This window comes from Meles meles, chromosome X (assembly GCF_922984935.1).
Source record: "Meles meles chromosome X, mMelMel3.1 paternal haplotype, whole genome shotgun sequence".
In the NCBI taxonomy this organism is placed as follows: Eukaryota; Metazoa; Chordata; class Mammalia; order Carnivora; family Mustelidae; genus Meles; species Meles meles.
In genome coordinates this window covers 19411912-19432572 of record NC_060087.1, presented here as the reverse complement: position 1 = coordinate 19432572, position 20661 = coordinate 19411912, and the positions used below count along the sequence as shown (strand labels likewise).

The 20661-nt window shown below is 40.6% G+C and overlaps 1 protein-coding gene across 1 annotated transcript in view; it reads right to left on the bottom strand.

The window, feature by feature from the left end:
• Positions 1-12230: 12230 nt before the first annotated feature.
• Positions 12231-20661, bottom strand: part of PTCHD1 (patched domain containing 1) — a 57881-nt gene continuing 49450 nt past the window's right edge. The window contains exon 3 of the mRNA XM_045996534.1: positions 12231-19278. Coding sequence (XP_045852490.1) covers positions 17624-19278 — 1655 coding nt within the window. The 3' untranslated portion in view covers positions 12231-17623. The remainder of the gene's footprint in view (positions 19279-20661) is intronic.

The window sequence follows — 20661 nt, the reverse complement described above, 5'->3', positions numbered from 1 at the left end:
AGTATCTGACTCTTGGTTTTAGCTCAGGTCATGATCTCGAGGTCATGAGATGGAGCCCTGTTTTGGGCTCCATGCTCAGTGCAGAGTCTGCTTGAGATTCTCTCTCTCCCTCTGTCTCCTCCCCCGTTCTCTCTCTCTCTCTAACAAAGTAAATAAAATCTTTAAAAAAAACCCCCAAACCCACAAAGATAAACCTAGAATTGGAACTCTTCTTGGTTCTCATACTAGACCTGATTTTTCTGGAATCATTTGGTTTCTTAATCCTGTTCATATCTCAGAAAGACCTAGTTTCCAGAGCACCTGATTGGCCATCATCTTTATCTGTGCTGAGCACACCTAGAATCTTCATTCTTCTGTATCCTTCATCAGTTTTTAGTTTTCCCTTGGTGGTGTTCCTCTACTAGAGACCTTCACCTTAATTGTCTTCAGTTCTAGCATGGTCCTGAAACTCCAACATCCATGATCTCTCAGAGAATTAAATAAGATTCTGTTCATTATCTGTACATATCTTGAAGAATATTTCTAATTACAGCAGACACTGCTGGTGCTCTGTCCATATCCTTTGACACTCACCATTTTAGCATATGCCAACAGCACCTACAGAAAACCTGCAGTTTGCTCCTAAAGGCTGTTTATTCCTCAGGTCACAGATGGAGCAAGCTGGAGGAGGGGCCTAGTAAGTTAATGCCCCACAAGAAACCCTTATCCAATGTCTGATGGCAGTTGGAAGTTAAATACCCCAAATTTCTCATTCTTCATGTGGACCAACTCTGAAGCATTTCCGACAGTTATTTCCCAGAAGTCTCCAGGGGGATCGGGCCCTGGTTGTCCAGACATAACCTGTTTATCAACACCCACTCCCTTGTCTTCCTTCTTGTCCATGTTCACTTTTCCTGTGCTCCTGGCGTCACCTCCTAAATAAACTACTTACACATGTAATCCTTGTCTCTGGGTCTGATTCTGGGGGAGACCCAGCCAAAGATATTCATCAGTTTCATTTTTATGCCAGTAACAAACTGGAAGACATGAGCCATATTCTGAAAAACACTTGAATTCTAAAACCTGAATAAGATTCTTGGTTGGCAGACCGCGTACTAATAAATGTTCAGCTTGGCATCTACTTTATTTTTAATGCAGACATTTTGTATTGGTGCTTGTTGTGTTTTCCCTTTACCATCATAAGAGTAATGCAAAAGGGACACATATATATTTGTTTTTAGTCCTGTGCTTTATTTTTAATTCTGTATAAACAAATACAAAATGACAAAAAATATATGTTTACTAAACATTGCATTTGATTGTATGACATCACACAATGTGTCACAGTATTTTAGTTTGTAACTGTGTCCTTTAGTTGTTCGTACTTATTTCAATAACTTTTAAGATACAGATCATCAGGAAGCTGTATCAGCCACCCTTTTGTAGAACCCCTGCATGCTTACACTTGAAAAAGTTTGTTTGGAGAGCTTCTGAGCCACTCTGTCTGAAGTCTAGGGATATTTTTGGAAACATCTAAAATAGTAAAAGTATAAGGGATGAAGAGAATTTTCTTTTTCACATTCATAAAAGGCATGCAGGGATACAAATCTCAGAATGCCATAACTATAGTTATTTCAAGTTTAAGCATTGGACTCAGTATGTATATTTATAAAAATTATTCAACAGCACTGATTCTAAAATTTACTTTTTAAACATGGAATATCATTTGCCATGGCCTGACAACATTCAGTACTACTTCTAGGGTTTTGGGGTGTTCTTTTTTAATCACTTTCTACAATACAAGGTCAATTAAAGTGAAAAAAGGTACACACTTTACAACCTAACATTTTTTAATTCATGTAAGTGCGGACAGGATAGGATCTTTTGTTTGATGGCCTCAAGTTCGTTAGACTCAACATTCTTACAGATTCAATATCTGTATTCCTGTTCAAGCTGTTGTGGTGGGTATTTATTACACATTTTTAGGGTTCCCTCTCCTAAATGATGTTTTTGATTTGGTGATTTAAGTCCTGTGACTCAAGGGAATTTCTTGTTTTTATGTTCTTGTGAACCAATGATGCTCCCTGCAGAAATGAGGATTTCCATGTAGATGAAATGTCATCTTGGGAAGATAAAATAACACTTGCACCCGAGAGGGAGAAGCCTGGCATCTTGAACCATGCCTTTGTGATAAGAAATTTTGGTTTTGAAAAGTCCACAGTGAATATCTTTCTCTATGGGGAAATACTGAGAACTTTTCCCCTAAGGTAAGGAACACGACAGAGATGCCCACTCTCACTAATGTTGTTCAACATAGTACTAGAATTCCTAGCCTCAGCAGTCAGACCACAGAAAGAAATAAAGGGCATTCAAAATGAGAAAGAAGAAGTGAAACTCTCACTCTTTGCAGATGACATGGTACCTTTTCTGGAAAACCCAAAAGAATCCACCCCAAAATTGCTAGAACTCATACTGGAATTCAGCAACATGGTATAAAATCAACACACAGAAATCAGTTCCATTTATATACACTAAAAATGAGACAAAAGAAAGAGAAACTAAAGAGTCAACCCCATTTGCAATTGAACCAAAACCATAAGATTCCTAGGAATAAACCCAACCAAAAAGGTAAAGGATCTGTACTCTGAAAACTACAGAAAGCTTATGAAAGAAATTGAGGAAGACATAAAGAAAAGGAAAATTATTCTATGCTTATGGATTGGAAGAATGAATATTGTTAAAATGTCTGTGCTACCCAGAGCAATCTACACATTCAGTGCAACCCTTATCAAAGTACCATGGACATTTTTCACAGAGCTAGAATAAATAACCCTAAAATTTGTATGGAACCCGAAAAGACCCTGAATGGCCAGAGAAATGTTGAAAAAGAAAACCTAAACTGGTTATATTACAATGCCGGACTTCAATTTCTATTACAAAACTGTAATCATCAAGACAATACAGTAATGGCACAAAAACAGGCACACTGATCAATGGAACAGAATAGAGAACCCAGAAATGGTCCTTCAAGTCTATGGTCAACTAGTCTTCAACAAAGCAGGAAAGAATATCCAATGGGAAAAGGACAGTATCTTCAATAAATGGTGCTGGGGGAATTGGACAGCCACATGTAGAGGAATGAAACTGGATCATTCTCTTACACCCCATACAAAGATAAACTCAAAATGGATGAACAACCTCCATTTGAGAGGAATTCATCAAAATCCTAGAGGAGAACATAGGCAGCAACCTCTGACCTTGGCTGCAGCAACTTCTTGCTAGACATGTCTCCAAAGGCAAGGGAAGCAAGGGCAAAAATGAACTGTTGGGACCTCATCAAGATAAAAACTTCTGCACAGTGAAGGACACAGTCAACAAAACTAAAAGGCAACATACAGAATGGGAGAAGATACTTGCACATGACTTCTCAGATAAAGGGCTAGTATCCAAGATCTATAAAGAACTTCTCAAACTCAGCACCCAAAACTCAAATAATCCAATCAAGAAATGGGCAGAAGACATAAACAGAACATTTCTTCAAAGAAGACATCTAAATGGCAAACAGACACATGAAGAAATGCGCCACATCACTTGGCATCAGGGAAATACAAATCATGATGTGATAGCACCTCACACCAGTCAGAATGGCTAAAATTAGGAAGTCAGGAAACAACAGATGTTGGCAAAGATGCAGAGAAAGTGGAATCCTCTTACCCTGTTGGTGGAAATGCAAGCCGGTGCAGCTACTCTGGAAAACAGTATGGAGGTTCTTCAAGATGTTAAAAATAGTGCTACACTACCACCCAGCAATTGCATTAGTAGGTATTCACCCCAGAGATACAAATGTTATGATCTAAAGGGCCACCTGCACCCCAATGTTTATAGCAGCATTGTCCACAGTAGCCAAACTGTGGTAAGAGCTGAGATGTCCATTAATAGGTGAATGGATAAAGAAGATGTGGTATATATGTATGATGGAATATTACTCAGCTATCAGAAAGGAGGAATACATCAGTCTGGATGAAACTGGAGGGTACTATGCTGAGTGAAATAAGTCAGTCAAAGAAAGACAATTATCATATGGTTTCACTCATATGTGGACTAAAAGAAACGGTGCAGAGGATCATAAGGGAAGGGAGGGAAAACTGAATGGGATGTCATTAGAAGGGAGACAAACCATGAGGGTAACTTAACTATAAGAAACAAACTGAGGGTTGCTGGAGGGGAAGTAGGTGGGGGCTGAGTAATTGGATGATGGGTATTAAGGAGAGCACGTGAGATGGAAGACTATTCCATGCTCTTTTTTTTAATGTTTTTTTTAAAGATTTTATTTATTAATTTTGACAGAGAGAGATCACAAGTAGGCAGAGAGGCAGGCAGAGAGAGTGAGAGGGAAGCAGGCTCCCTTCAGTGCAGAGAGCCCGACGTGGGACTCGATCCCAGGACCCTGAGATCATGACCTGAGCCGAAGGCAGCGGCTTAAACCACTGAGCCACCCAGGCGCCCCCATTCCATGCTCTTGATGAGCACTGAGTGTTGTATGCAACTGATGAATTGTTGAACTCCACACCTGAAAATAATGATGTACTAAATGTTGGCAAATTTTATTTAAATAAAAGAAATTTTTGTTTTTCCACCCCTTACTCTTCATGCTTATTTTTTTAATGCTAAGAAGTGACTTTTCTATTTTATCAAGTAAAATTATTGCCCTTCCCCAGGTGTTGAGTACAGACTATATATGGAAAACCCCAGAGACTCCACCCCCAAACTACTAGAACTCATACAGCAATTCAGTAATGTGGCAGGATACAAAGTCAATGTACAGAAATCAGTGGCTTTCTTATACACTAACAATGAAAATACAGAAAGGGAAATTAGAGAATCGATTCCATTTACTATAGCACCAAGAACCATAAGTTACCTGGGAATAAACCTAACCAAAGAGGTAAAGGATCTGTACTCGAGGAACTACAGAACACTCATGAAAGAAATTGAAGAAGACACAAAAAGATGGAAGACCATTCCATGCTCTTGGATCAGAAGAATAAACATTGTTAAAATGTCTATACTGCCTAGAGCAATCTATACTTTTAATGCCATTCCGATCAAAATTCCACCAGTATTTTTCAAAGAACTGGAGCAAATAATCCTAAAATCTGTATGGAATCAGAAGAGACCCCGAATTGCTAAGGAAATGTTGAAAAGCAAAAACAAAACTGGCGGCATCACGTTACCTGATTTCAAGCTTTACTCCAAAGCTGTGATCACCAAGACAGCGTGGTACTGGCATAAAAACAGACACATAGACTAGTGGAACAGAGTAGAGAGCCCAGATATGGACCCTCAACTCTATGGTCAAATAATCTTCGACAAAACAGGAAAAAATATACAATGGAAAAAAGACAGTCTCTTCAATAAATGGTGCTGGGAAAACTGGACAGCTATATGTAGAAGAATGAAACTCGACCATTCTCTTACACCATACACAAAGATAAACTCGAAATGGATAAAAGACCTCAACGTGAGACAGGAATCCGTCAGAATCCTAGAGGAGAACATAGGCAGTAACCTCTTCGATATCAGCCACAGCAACTTCTTTTAAGACATGTCTCCAAAGGCAAAGGAAACAAAAGCGAAAATGAACTTTTGGGACTTCATCAAGATCAAAATCTTCTGCACAGCAAAGGAAATAGTCAACAAAACAAAAAGGCAACCCACGGAATGGGAGAAGATATTTGCAAATGACAGTACAGAAAAAAGGTTGATATCCAGGATCTGTAAAGAACTCCTCAAACTCAACACACATAAAACAGATAATCATATCAAAAAATGGGCAGAAGATATGAACAGACACTTCTCCAATGAAGACATACAAATGGCGATCAGACACATGAAAAAATGCTCATCATCACTAGCCATCAGGGGGATTTAAATTAAAACCACATTGAGATATCACCTTACACCAGTTAGAATGGCCCAAATTAGCAAGACAGGAAACAACGTGTGTTGGAGAGGATGTGGAGAAACGGGAACCCTCTTACACTGTTGGTGGGAATGCAAGTTGGTGCAGCCACTTTGGAGAACAGTGTGGAGATGCCTCAAGAAATTAAAAATAGAGCTTCCCTATGACCCTTCAATTGCACTGCTGGGTATTTACCCCAAAGAAAGAGATGTAGTGAAAAGAAGGGTCATCTGTACCCCAGTGTTTATAGCAGACTGTACCCTCGTAAGCCTACCCATCCAAGTATGAAGCGCAAATGAGAATATGTTGCAGCGATGTTTAAAACAAAAATCTCATGTTTAGGAGCAAACATGAGTTTTGTCCTGTTGCCCTGTTGATCTTTGCCAGCTGAAATGTATAGCTCGTCATTCTGTTTTGGATTCTAGCAAAAGCTAAATACTTCATGAGTTGCAAAACTCACCAACATTGCTGAAGGGTATGGTAAGAGAATCTAATTTAAGATCCAAAATCATCATCTACAATTCATTCTAAAATGAAATTCTTTTAAAAGAAATTCATTTTATCTTTTCTTATCTTTTCTTATGGAAAAAAGGAACAGAAATAGAAAGTAAAATATTTCCCCCATCAAAAACTGTCCATGTATAGAAGGAAGGAAGTTGCCTGATGACATCATTCAAGAAATATGGAAAGGGGCAGTATTCATTCTTTTTCAAATCTTACTATAGGTTTTAGCAGTGCCCTTTAATAGGTAGTAATTTGAATGCTGATCTATCTTCAAGGCAGTTGTGGATAATAATGGGATAATAGACTAAATATCTCTATAAATCTGGAATGTGCGCATATTATTTTGCCATTGGGTTGGAAACTTAACCAAGTATATGTTGAAATATTAAAATGAACCCATTCATTTTCTCTTTTCCCTTGGCCCTTATTTTTCTGGGCTATTTAGGGAAATGTCAAATGCTTGAGAGTAAAGCAAAATGGGCAAAAGTCCAAGGGATTAAATTTAGTTCCTGTGGATGACTTTCTACCATAAAATATTCCCAAGTTAGTTAACTAAATTAAATGAACATGCAGTTATGAAATGGTATTCTCTAAGGAACTGGTAAGAAAGGCCTGGGTGTGATATGCTTATTTTTCTGACCTGGGATTTTTATCTACATTACAGATTGGTTTCTGAAAAAGGAAATCAGTCTGGCCTTTCTTCCACTGCTGGCATTTCTTCCATTTGTGGAGAAGTTACCACTGATGAGAGAGTGTCCCCATAGAAATTCTCCTGTGGAGCTTACATGGGCACACACAGACACAGACACATGTGTGCACACACCAAACTATATACAGGTTTTCTCTCTCTCTCTCTCTCTCTCTCTTGTGTGTGTGTGTATGTGTGTGTGTGAGCGAGAGAGAGAGAGATCTGATTTCAGTTTCCATGGAAATGGGCTAAATAAGGATTTTAACAGACAGGAGTATAAGTGCAACTTCTTTGCTATTCCCAGCTCAGAACTATTGAGATAAAATCTGAAATCATTCCAATCCTTTACATTAGGAAGTCAGTAGCATAATTTGGTACCTGTGACGTGTAATTTTGTATTCAAACTTTGTCATAGTGATAAACATGCATCCATTTAGTTAACCCTGTGAAATAAACTAAAAAATGAAAACCCACTTGCTACTCCCGCCAACAATTGATTTGACACCCCGTTCATATATAGTGCTTGTTACCCCTGTCTCAGGCTTTTCTCGTCCCTCTATGCACCAGTGTTGATGTACAACTATTACATACAGCATTTCCTCTCTCCTCAACCCCAAATGCCTGTAGAAGAACAGAATGCTACAGAAGAGAAAGGCTGAACATATTTTTTTAGGCCTCTACTGACATCCTTTAAGGTCAGGCATGTAGATATATAGGGTGCTTCCTGCTATGAGTTTTGTGTCCTGTTTATGATCATCAATTAAACTAAGACCAGGAAATGGACTTTTCTTTCTCTAGAGACAGAGGTGTAACATTGTGACCTTTAAGCCAATATGCAGAGTTGTATAAAAAGACATCTGCTGGGGGGTACCTGGGTGGCTCAGTGGTTTAAGCTCCTACCTTCGGCTCAGGTCATGATCTCAGGGTCCTGGGATCAAGTCCCACATCAGGCTCTCTGCTCGGCGGGGAGCCTGCTTCCCTCTCACTCTTTCTGCATGCCTCTCTGCCTACTTGTGATCTCTCTCTGTCAAATAAATAAATAAAAAATCTTTAAAAAAAAAAGACATCTGCTGGCTAAACAAAACAACAAAACCAAACCCTTATCTCCTTTATCTGTAAGACATTAAGTTACATAAACTTTTTGACTGTCCATTTGAAAAAAATGATAAAACAAGAAAGAACACATACTAGTTGCTATTAAAGAGTATTGAAATAATCAGGATCTAAAAAAGAAAGAAAAGGAAAAAAGTAAAAGTGAAAATATTCCCCTGGCTCATTGCCATTTCACTCTTTGGTGTGTGTCTATCAGAGAATTAGAAATATTTATGAAAAAGTGAAAGCAATAAATATGAAATCTTCTTTACATTTGGAATTGGAGATCAAGATTAGAAACAGGATGCTTCATTGGCAGATGGGAGTTTAATATGAAAGGACAGTCCACTAAGAACTCCAATGATTTGTCATGAGACATTTTCAAGGTTTAATATGCTAAGTAGCTTGGGGGCTTTGGCAGTCTATACTTTCCATGTGTAAGCCTGAAATATTGCCCTCTGGTGAAAGCTGGTCAGATGGAGAGGAGCTGTGGGATTGCCAATCATCACTGGGACAGTTTTCCCTGCTGATTTTGTTTTTGTGTAGCTGTGGGATGATGTAAATACATATTTTAGGCGTCAGAGAAACTCAAGTGGTACAAAATACAGGATATCATTTTTATTCCTGGAAGAGCTGGTCACTTATTACATTGACTTTCCTTAAACATCGTCAGAATATCTTGACTTTAAGTAAAAAATATAGTTTATTAATGTTCCTTATTAGACAAGTGTTTTAACTCTTTGTGGGAAATTTTTCTAGGCAAGTTTTCAATTGATTCCACCCAAGCAGGTGTGCCTATCATGGATCAAGGTGGTGTGACCCATGTTTTGTCAAGGTGGGGATGTCACTGTGCTATTTTTCCCAATAGGTTTTAATGCTTATCTGTCTCAAAACTGACCAACCTGAACTGATTATGTACTCTAGGATTTAGATATTCTTTCTTAGTTTAAAAACAGGTTACTAGGGAGCACCTAGGTGACTCAGTTGGTTAAGCTGCTGCCTTCAGCTCAGCTCATGGTCTCAGAGTCCTGGGATAGAGCCCAACATTGGGATCCCTGCTCAGTGGGGAGTCTGCTTCTCCCTGTGCGCTTCACCCTATTCTTGTATTCTCTCTCACTCTCTGTCTCAAATAAATAAAATCTTTTTAAAAAACAGGTTATTACTTCCCAAATCACCTACTTTCCCTGTGTTAAGAAACACAACTAGAAAACTGGGAAACATAACATAATTCTGGGGGCTTGCTTTTGGAGCAAAAGATCAGATTACCAAATGCTGTATTGGTGATTAATCTGACTGACAAGATGTGATCTTATGACTAATCACTGTGGATACAACTTAAAAATTCATTGTGATTTAGCTCAAAACTGTACAAAATAATATGCAATTTCAGGAACTTCTTTCATCAGTGATGACAATAAGAGAAGGACCACATTTTGCAACTTAAACTATTTTATATCTAAGGTGAGGATCTTTTACAACATCACTAGATATTTGATAGGAACTCGCTTCCTTTTTGTCACTCACTAAAATTGGACTAAAGGAAATTTAACTGTTATGACTATGTCATTGTTAATAATTATTGGGAAGGGATATCTTTGATGTTAAAAAAGGTAAATGCATTGGGTATCTAGACATACTTTTTACAGCTTTGAAACATTTGCACATTCAGAGACGTGAGAGAGATTTGACCAAGGAGCTATTAAACCAAAGCTGTAACTTTCCTTGTTTGGGCCTGGCATTCAATAATTCTGCTCACAGGTTCTAAGCTGGAGTGTGAATACACAAGCAGGCGTGGGTGGTTGAACATGGGATCATAGACAATAGAAATAGAACCTGAATGTGTCCTTACGACGTTACTAAAGAGAAATTATGGGCTGTGTGTGCAAAAGAAAAAGTGGAGTCCTTTGACTTTATTCAAAAAGTACAGATTCAGGCTCCATATTTTTATCTTACAGAGATTCCTGAACAACTCCATAATTTGCAGCTTATATTCTCTTTGATTTGTTTCATCTTGCCAATCACTACTTTTTCCCTTCTACACTCTGTCTAAATTTTTGGAACTCTGTTAGGGTTCCGATCCCCAACTCTTGTTAATGTCCACTTCTCAAGTGTGTGCATATGTGCACTGTAAGTGTCTGGTCTTGGATAGTTTTGTTACTTTGGTGACTTTTCTCCCAAACTGATGTTTCCTACTACCAGGTTTCCCTGGATGGCACCTTCTTTCCTTGAAGTGGATGAAAGGTACTGGCTTTCCTATCAAACTAATGGTAGGGATAAATGGAAAATTCCTAGTCCTTCTTAAGTTTGGGAATTGCTAAGATGGGGTGACCACCTGGTATGTCCTTACTCTTTCCTCTCCAGTCCTTTCCCCCTTGTCTCAATCACAAAGAAAAATTTTAGATAAATTTCTACAATTCCAGACCTTGGGAGTGATCTCTGTGGTTTTGGGTCTCTGCTGTTCTCACCTATGACTTAGGGAATTCCATCAGCAGTTTCCTGCTATAGAACAGTTAGCAAGTTGTAAATTCTAAGAAACATTCACTTCCCTGGTTTTCTTTTTTTAAGTGTACTGTATGGCTGGTCTCAAACATACTCATGCACAGGAAACAACTAGAATGGGAGGATAATTTTTTAATGGTTTCCTGCAGATAGCTGAAGACCTTGGCTTGCCAAGCCCTACAGAACCACAGGGCTGCGGCTGCTAAAGCATTTTAATGTGCCTTAAGATGTGTCAGGTATGTTGTAAAAGGCAGTGTGCATGCATTATGTGTGTGCATGTATATATATATGTGTTTATGTGTTGTACATGTGTTATGGGTGTGTTGAGTGTACACACACAGTGTGTGTATGTGTGTGTGCATGTGTATGCGCACGTGTGTGTACGAAGCAGACCCAACAGGTGATTACCAGTTTTGAGTAGTCATCCATGGTCCTAGGAGGCATCCTGGGATCTGACTTGTTGATTCTAGACAGGATGCAAAGTCAATTTTGGCAGGATGTTAAAGAATAAAGACCTGAAATTCCGAGTTAAACATGTTGAGGGCTCACCCTGGAAATTAAGTACATTGTTTTGCCAAAGAGAATCCTGATTTCCCAATGATGAAATGGCATGGGTAATGGAAATGGGCTGAGTCTTTGCCATTTTGTAGAAAGTAAACAAAGCACTTTAGATATCTCAATGAATAAAGTCTTCTAACTTCACGTCAGATGCTACAAAGTGGAATGAATATTCTTCCATCTCCCTAGAAGACTTCCCTTGTCATGGCTGGGCAGGGTGTCATATAAATGGACTGTTTGGCTGCCTTCTTTGTGTTTCAGAGAAGACCAAGTGGTGATTCCCCAAGCAATGCCATTAGGACAACCCAGGTATGTTCCATTGTGCCCAAAGTTATACCAGAGAAAGCACAACCAACAAGTACAAATAGAGTCATTTCTTTTCCAGCTTTCTCCATTAATGTACACTATATCTAGCTTATGGCTAGAAGTCAAGAAAATTGGGCTTCTATTTGCCTGTGTCCAAGACACACCTGTCCTTAAATGTAACCATATGTCCATGGCCATGATTTCCAATTTGCCTGCTGCAGATATTGTGATGAGACACATGGTCTCCCTGTTTGTTGGTGAGGCAGCTGCTCCAAGTGTGTGCATGCATGCCTCGTGTAGACATCTCAAAATTGCCTGGGAGCAGCCCTTCTAAGTATGTGGTATATTGCTGCCCCACAACTGGTACCTATATAACTTGGAAGTAGGTTCTTCTGGCCCGGGTTCATTAACAGGACCTACTTTCATATGTTGGCTTCGTTGGATGCCCCCTCTGTATATGTATGTGTGTGGGCTGTGCTTACTGTAATTTGGGGGCTACATATACTTTGTTGCAATAGTGAGAATGTAGTAGCAACCTGGTATTCTTTCTGTCAAGAAGAGCACAGGCAGAGTAGTCCTTTCCCCAGTTCTTCCCTGGAGAGTATGTTTAGCTGCTGCTGGAACATAAATATGCAAAATAAATAAACAGATGACTGAATGAAGAATAAATGAATGGAAGTAGGCACTTGGATGGGCATGAAGATACACCAGTATTTGGAAGCAGTTTTGGCTTCTTGGAGAAAAAGTGGTTGAGGAACTCTTTATTGCCCATTAGCCAAAATGAGGACACCAGAATCACACTCCCATTGAGGTCTTTATTCATTTAGGACAGTGGTTCTTCACCCTTTTTGGGTCACGGACATCATTTAGAATCTGATGACAACTATGAACTCTCCTTTTAAGAAAATGCACATATTAAACATATACACACATTTTTGCATATAATTTAATTTTAGGGAGTTCAGAGTCCTGCCCTCCCACCAACTCATTCCTGGCCCCCAGGTTAAGACCCCATAATTTAGATACATAGAATTTGGCAGTAAAGTGGCAGAATGGAAAAAGGACGGAGGCTAGGAGACTTGAATTATAGTCCTGTATCTGCTTCTAACTAGCTCTGTGCACGTCATTTCACTTCTCTGGGTTTCGTTTTCTCAGGTGAAAAATGAGGGAGTAAGCGTAATTCTATCCAAAGATTCAACTGGTGTCAATATTCTGGAGGGAGAAGAGGCTGGCACATTCCACAGGAACAGCATTCCTTCCACCAAGGTTCCTCTGTGGGCTGCCTCCTTGGTATACATTGCTTTCATTGTACTTTGAGAAAAAGCCTTCTTCACCTACCCAGTAAGCTCCTCTGATTGCTTGTTGTGCTAATTTTAATCTAACTTGAAAATCTGCACAGAGGCCATAGCTCTCTGGTTGCCTCACTTCCTCTTCCTTGCATGGTACCCTTGTAGATAGCAAAGAGGACTTCAAACAGATCACCTGGGCAGAAGGGGGGCAGGGGAGGGGCAAGACTGGGGAAGACATCCTGACACTGCCTATTCAGGTGAATGGATTCTAGCTCATTCACTTTCCTATTTGCTTGCTCGTGGACTGGCAGGAAACAGAAATCAACAGTTGTAACCACCACGGAGAGGAACTCTGCCATGTGCTGGCTGCAGCCATCCTCAGGTCTTTGCCAGAGAATCCACTAGTACTAATTTAATATTTTCTTCCATGTCACAGCTTTACCATGCTTTTTAAAAGTGGGAACTTTTTCTTCAGATACCTGGTGCTTTTTGTGGAGAACAAACTTAAAAGCAAATTTCCCAGCAGGAGTGTTCAAATATCCTCAATCAAGTCAGGCATAGTAATTAAATGGCAAGTGGCCTACCCTCCCGACTCTCATCCCCAAGTGCCTATATCCCATTTTTTTAAAGGATTACAATCCAACCCCAACATCCAGAGCTTGTGCCCTCTTGACAGTTGCCCCACCAAATGGTGATCCAGCCAAATTTTGAATGTTCTGAAATGACCGGGAGAACTAATTGCATCTTCATATAGCCCTAATTCTGTGCCCAAATCTGCAAAAATTTACTTCTCTGAGCTTTACATCATGGGCCCTAGTGCTACTGTGTGGGATAGAGAAATTATAAATAATGTCTTGAGTTTCTTCTCTACACCAGTCCTTGCCATGAGCACTTTCTGAACATCATCTCCCTTGACCCTCACAGTAAATCAAATGTAGACTCTCTGAGGGCAGGTTTACTTTATCTGTTCACTGCTCTATCCCCAGTCTCTAGAATAGTATCTGGGTGGTATTAGGCACTCAGTATGTATCTGTTAAATTTAGAGACAGTTCCTGTTATTATCCCCATTTTACAGATGAGAAAACAGATTCACAGAGTTCAAACACTACTACAAGCTGCAGGGCTACTTTAATAGGATCCAAAGGAATAAAGCCATTATGAGGAGGATACCATTTGTGTTCAAGAGGCTCTGCCTCTGCCACACCCCCAGTGTGGCTGTCCAACCCACCTGTTCTTGAGATAGACACAGCCATGCTCCACTGCTGGGGCTGGAGGAGAGTGTGCTGGGGTCCCGGAGTGCCACTTAGAACAACTGGGTGGTGGTTAGTTAAAATAACAGGGTTATTAAGGGCCTCATTTAGAGCAGCATTTTGCATAAATAACCATAGCCATGGAGGATGGCATCTGATTATCTCTCTTCTGAGTGAAGATTGAGGAGGGTGAAAATGGTAGGAAAGACGGGAGCAAAACAAGGAAACACAAACACTACAAACCAAACCAAAGCAGAACAAAACCCCAAACTCCAAAATGAAACCAAACCAAAACTTAGGAGCTGAAACAATAAAGAGGGAGTTTCATGAGGGTTTGTCTTATTTTTTTCTGTGGAAAAAATGGCCTTCTTTTAGCACAAGTAGCCCTTGTGGTACTTGTTGGACCATTGGTATGGGGCTAAACAATAATGCCATGTTTCAGTATCATTTTCTTTCTTGCAAACCCTAAGCTTCCTGTAAATTTACATATTATGCAGAGCTCTGTTCAATGAAAGAATATCACCCTGACCCTGACTTTCCTTTTCTTCGTTATGACTGGTCAAGAACGCCCAAGTATCACAGTTTTTTAGTTGACCAGGAGAAATGGTTTTGATGAATGGAATATTTTCTTTGGTAAACAAACACCCACTCAAAACCAACCAATAAGTTTCTTTGGTAAAGTGAACATTAATGTCTTGGTTGGAATTAATTGAAACTAAAACTTTTGCAAGTGTTTGCTAGGCTTGTTCCTTCCCTCTTTATACCAATAAAAAGAAAAACTTCATGAAGTAAAGATAAAGACTTAAATTTTATGGGGATGTGATTTGGAGTTGCTTCTCAAGTGTCTTCTCCATGGTGGGGCTAACCCAAGGCTGTCAGAGCAGTAATCATTAACGAGTAAATAATAATAATAATTAACGAGTAAATAATAATGATCTAACAATAAACAATAAATATTGGCATGCAGAGTCCCCTAGTAGAAAAAAAAAATCATTCCACAGTCAGAATTCCATAAGCCTTGATTTCAAGTGCTGAAAAGGGAAGTTGACAACGTTGAAAATGCCCTTCGTCTAAAAATACAATATTCCAAGGTATACAGAGACTCAATCAAGTTGGGAAACTACTATCTGTCATAAAACAAAGTTCCATAGCAAGTCATTCTGGTTGATCAAATTGAATGATTAAATTCTCAACAAAATCCATTTAATTGGTATGTGTGTTGTATCAGTGTTTGTGGAGTCGCTTTAACCCGATGTGCTCCACGTGGCTGACACTAAATCAATGGCTGATTTAGAACACACTGCTCAGCAAATGATTTAGCAACATATGATTTAAGAATAAAACCAATCCCCTCTTCGGCTGTGTTTTATAAATAATAGCCTAGTTGCAGGCCCCTTGGAGAGAGAATTGATCGCAGATCTATTATGCGAACTTGCCCTTTTTCGAGGACTGTACTTGTCCTCAGATTAAAGCTCATTATCTTCTAGTTGAGTGCATAACACGTTGGTATGATCGCTTAGTGTGTCTGCAGGAGAGACTGAACAAATGTGTAACGCACTAGCTACATATTGAGAACTGAGTGAACAACAGTACAGGAAATAGAAAGCACAGGTTTGCACTTGGTGCATTTACACTGGAATCATTTGGGCATTTTTGCTGTTTGGAAAGACAATGGCAAACCAAAATCCCAAACATTACCCAGACATTAAAAAAAAAATCTGCCATGTGGCCAATAAAGTCCTATGTTCTTTTCCTTGGAAATGTACTTTGAAGGGAGTAATAGCCCTCTTAAGGGAAAATCTTAAAGTGGCTTGCCCTGACTTAGGCATGCTAAAATGATGGAAACCCTCTAGTGGTGTGACCCTGGCTGAGTCGCTTTACTCTCCTAGGTCTCAGTTTCCTCCTGTGCGGAGGATAGGGAAGTTGCACAGTACAGAGAGCAAAGGTGCTTTTGGGAAATGCTTCCCACTATAGATGTCTAAATAAGCTACATCTCTAAAAGGGAAAAATACTGTAGACATTTGCCTCAAATGTGACCAGGAAATAGCGTCATTTTTATAGACATAAAGAAATGCAAAGGTCTGGGGCAACATACACAGCCTCTTCCAGTCAAAGTTGTTTCTGTTTAGAGCCTGTAAATACTGCGACCAACAGTATAAACATCTAGGCTTGTTAATGTACAGAAGGGCCGCGCGGTGCATTAGACGGGCACCAGCAAAGGTGTGGGGGGGCCGGGAGGGGGCACCAGGAAGATGCAAGTGCAGCCAGCTTAGCAGAAACGTTTGACCACCATCACTGATAAACGTGTATTGGTGATTACGTCTTCCAGTCATTTCCATCTGTCTTCCCTTCAGTCCTTCATCTCCCTGCCTGTACTTCTATGAAGCTTCTCAGTTTCAGGACTTAGCACTCACCAAAGAACTTCCTTTTCTCCACTGTGTCTCTGAGCAGCCATGTCTCATGGCAAAGGCGACTGGCCCTGCCACTTGAAATATTATGGCAGATGACCGTTTCAGTGTTCATTTCTCCTTCCTCAGCTATGCACAGGCAGATGTTGCTTCTGGGCAGCCACACAAACACTGCATGTAGGGTCAGACCACAAACAGCTGTACCAGTTGGCCATATTTTTTCTTAAAATGGAGACACTGCCTCTGGGTTCAAGTAGACACCTGCTTTTCCTTCATCCTGCCAGGTATTTGGGTTTGGCTCTGCAGCTTTGGGTACCCGGAACCTTCTGCCAAGAGCTGTAACTAATAAAGCAGATCCATTTGGTGACAAGCAACAAGATATTCCAAAATAGAATCACTCCAACTCTGCAGTGCTGGAGCTGTCATTGGTTTAAAGGTGTATTCACCAAATCACACACATGGTCAAAGTATGCTGATGGGGGGCTATGATTTCTTCATTCTGCACAACAAAACTGCCTCACCTGGGCGAATTTGGGAATCACTCAATTTCATTCCATGGATGATGGCCACTCTACCATGGGTCACTTCCAAGGTTGTGGCTTGCTTTTGCTGGCTACAACTTTTGAAAGCATCTCCTTGGGGTGCTGGGGAGCTAGATGAGACATCTAAGACCTCAAACCACAGACTCTGCCCGGAGCTATGCTCTGCAGAAGTTCTGGAAGCTTTATTGTTTGAACAATGCTTAAAGCTATTTCTGCTTTGGCAGCTGACCTTTCAATCAGTAGGTTTTTGTCACAATATCAGCAACATCTGCAGTGTGAATAAAATAGGATTCTGCTTGCTAATAAGCTTTCTTCTATTTGATCTTAGTTTAAAAGATGTGTCAGTGTGTGTATGTGTGTGTAAATTCTTTCTGGTAGCAGTCCTTTTGTTTAAAAGACTGAAAATATGCAGTGCCCATTTTCCCCCTTGTCCTTTACTTTGGCAATGTCTGTTTCTTAAAAAAGAACAACTTTGAATTTGTTTCATTAACATAATCTCTTTGCTCTCGATAAGACCTAGGGTGAAAATATAACAAGCAGACTCTATCACACTGTTGTAATTTGGTCAACCACTCGGGTACTGTCAATATCCACCATTTCCACACATTCGATTTCCTCCCGGTTTTCAGGATTTTTCTTCTCTTTCCTTTTTTTCTTAGAGGGTGGCAGGAAAGTCAGTATCACAGGTAAAATGGCAAAGCAGTGAAAGAAGGTGACAAATGCTATTAAAAACAAGCACCTGAACAGTGTACAGGTCAGATTTGAAGGCACAGCTGCGAGAGGAATCAGACCAACGATATAACAGAGGTAGCTCTGTAAAATCGCTACCCCGTGCACTTCCAGGGCATTCTTTACCCATTTAGTTCTTGTGAAATCCTTGCCCAGAACAAAGGTGGATAACAGTGGAGCACAATTGTCAATTGTGTAGTTAATTCCATAAATTAAGCATAGCACAGAAATGCAGTCCAGTTCTACTTTCCATAAGGTCATGAAACCTATAACTCCAAACTCCACGGACACAACCGTTAGAGTGAGCCAGACATTAATCAGAGAATCTGCCACCAGGAATGCCGAGAAGAAGAGCAGGAACAAAGCACTGATGCAGGAGTTGTGCAGGGGGGCTCCCAGAGAGGAGGCATATCGATCCATATACACGAAGGACGGGTTGAAGACAATGAACTTCACCTTAGAGGTGACAGAAAGTCTCCTGAGGGTCTCCAGGAGATCATAGAGTTCTTCTCTGTTAGTTTCCATGGTCTTGGCCACCAGAAACATTCTGGAGGCCACTACATCAACCTCATCATTGTACTTTTTAGAGAAGATGATGTCCTCTTGAAAATGTGAAAATTGGGGAGCTTTCAGGAAGGAATTCCTCAACATGTCTGTGAAGTTTTTCTTAGGCAAACCAGTGGACACATTGAGTTTCCGAAGGTAATTTAAGTAGCTCTCAAACCAGGATATCCGCACGAACCCCTTGGTGTATTCTAGCACATCTTCTTGGACACTAGTGTTCCAGTATTCTATGGACTCGTATATGTAAAACCCAATCACCGGACTGTAGTTACTGAAGTACTTTTGCTGGGCAGTAGTGTACTCAATGGTTTGCGTCGCAGTTGCTACGATGTTACTAAGGTCTGACCCTTCACTGACCTGCAGATAGCCCATTAAGGCAAAGGAAATATAAATAAGGTAAAAGAGAACTACAAAAGGCTTGACATAGGTGTTGGTTATCCAGTCACAGTAATAGCGTTTGAGGAAACATACCAATAGGTGACTCTCGTAAGTGTTCGCTTCCTCGCCGTCGGTTGTGTCCTCGCTGAATCTGGCTGTCAGGAGAAACCTGTACCATGCCGGCTTCTCCTGCAATGCCTCGGGCTTTGGGACTTTCCTACAGAAGATACTATGCTGGTAATTGTTTTCTATGTAGCCAGTGAATACCAGGCTGGAACCATAAAACGAGAGTACATAGAGGTAGTTGAAGAAGATTGCAATACAGGAATTGCAGCAGAAAATCCTGGCTGCCTCAATGTTCGTGAAAGGGCTGGCCCCTATGCCAAAGGTGACCAGATACATGGCAGTGGTGAGAGAAAAGGAGAGCATGGAGTCTGCATAGACCGCTGCAGTTCTCTCTTTAACATGTTGGTCTTCTCTAGTTTTCCTCCAGGAGGATAACATTTCAAAAGTCCCATACAATCCATGACCTGAGGGGGCAGAAAAAGACCAGATCAAAAAGTTGAAAAGACTAACCTCTTTCAAGAGAGGAACCGGCCTGGCAACTACCAGGTCAAGGGGAATACAACCAGCCTTAGTGGTGACAGATTGTGAATGCCAAGAATTTCTCCCGTGGAAGAGAGCCCTGTATTTTAGTGAATCCTAAATGTTAATGGCAAGTGAAAGCGAAGATCTAGGAGCTAAGATCTCCATTGGTCCCTTCTGGCTCAAGAATGTGGGCTAGACTTTTGCCTATGGAAAGCTGAGTAGACTGGCATCTGTCTCTTGGGGATTATATACAGCGAGAGGTTAGGGCTGTTGGGGCAGCTTGCAGAGTTTTTGTTTCCCTTGCTTGGTGGAACACTCCAGAGAAAGTTCCTGGCCACTCATCAGTTGGCTTGGCATCCCCATAAGTCTGGCTGGAGGTCAGCACAGAGGAAGGCTGTGGGCAGAGGGTTCTGAGTTAATGTCTCATCATCTCATCTATGTTTGGCCAAATGGAGGGCATTAGGAAGAGAAATAGGCACTGTATTTAATTTGAGTCTTGACAGGAACCTAAATCACAGCCTCTTCCCCCTGCCCCCGCTCCTAAGTATCAGTCCAGGGAACAATAAATCTGAGACACAGAGGGAAGCACAGTAAGTAGCACTGAGTTTGAGTGAATAGGAAAGATAGAAGCTGCAACACGATTCACATGAACTCTCCCTGCCACTGATAAAAATTAAATTTCTGCTTGTAGGTGTATAGCTTGCATTTTGTCTTCAGGAACCTGTTTGACCAATTTTGCTTGTTCGTAGATGAAGTATTAAGCAGGGGCTGACCCTGCTGCCTTCTCTGCACTATTTGGCAATGGCCTCTGAGGAAGAGACCCATATCAATAACCTTTTCCTTAACTACTTAGTGCCTTGGCCTCCTTGGTTAGTACTCCAGAAGCACGGGAATAGCAGAGGTATGGGAAGTGCCCATGTTTTGATTCCATTCTCCCGCTTGAGGCTGGATCTAGCTTGCCTTCCCCCACCTCTCCTGGTTGGAGGTAGACACTCTCCCGATGGTTCTCCCTGGGTTTCCAGGCCCTCGCGACACTGAAAAGCCACGGGAAGTGACCTGTTGTAGCTTTCAGTCACCCCTATCTTGGCACTAGGATCAGCAGATCTAATTTTCTGCTTCTGTGCTTTGGCATATTCAATCCCATTATTGAGGAGAATAAAATCTTTACCCGCTGGTACAATAGTTTTGTTTTAAAAGAGGAATTAAAAATCTCTGGCCAAGCGTAATGCTGAGTGAAGTGAGTCACTGTTATCTTGTGTGTTCAGTAACTGGGTGGACAACTTCCTTCATGCCCAGGCTGGTATTTATATCCTTATTGTGAAGTC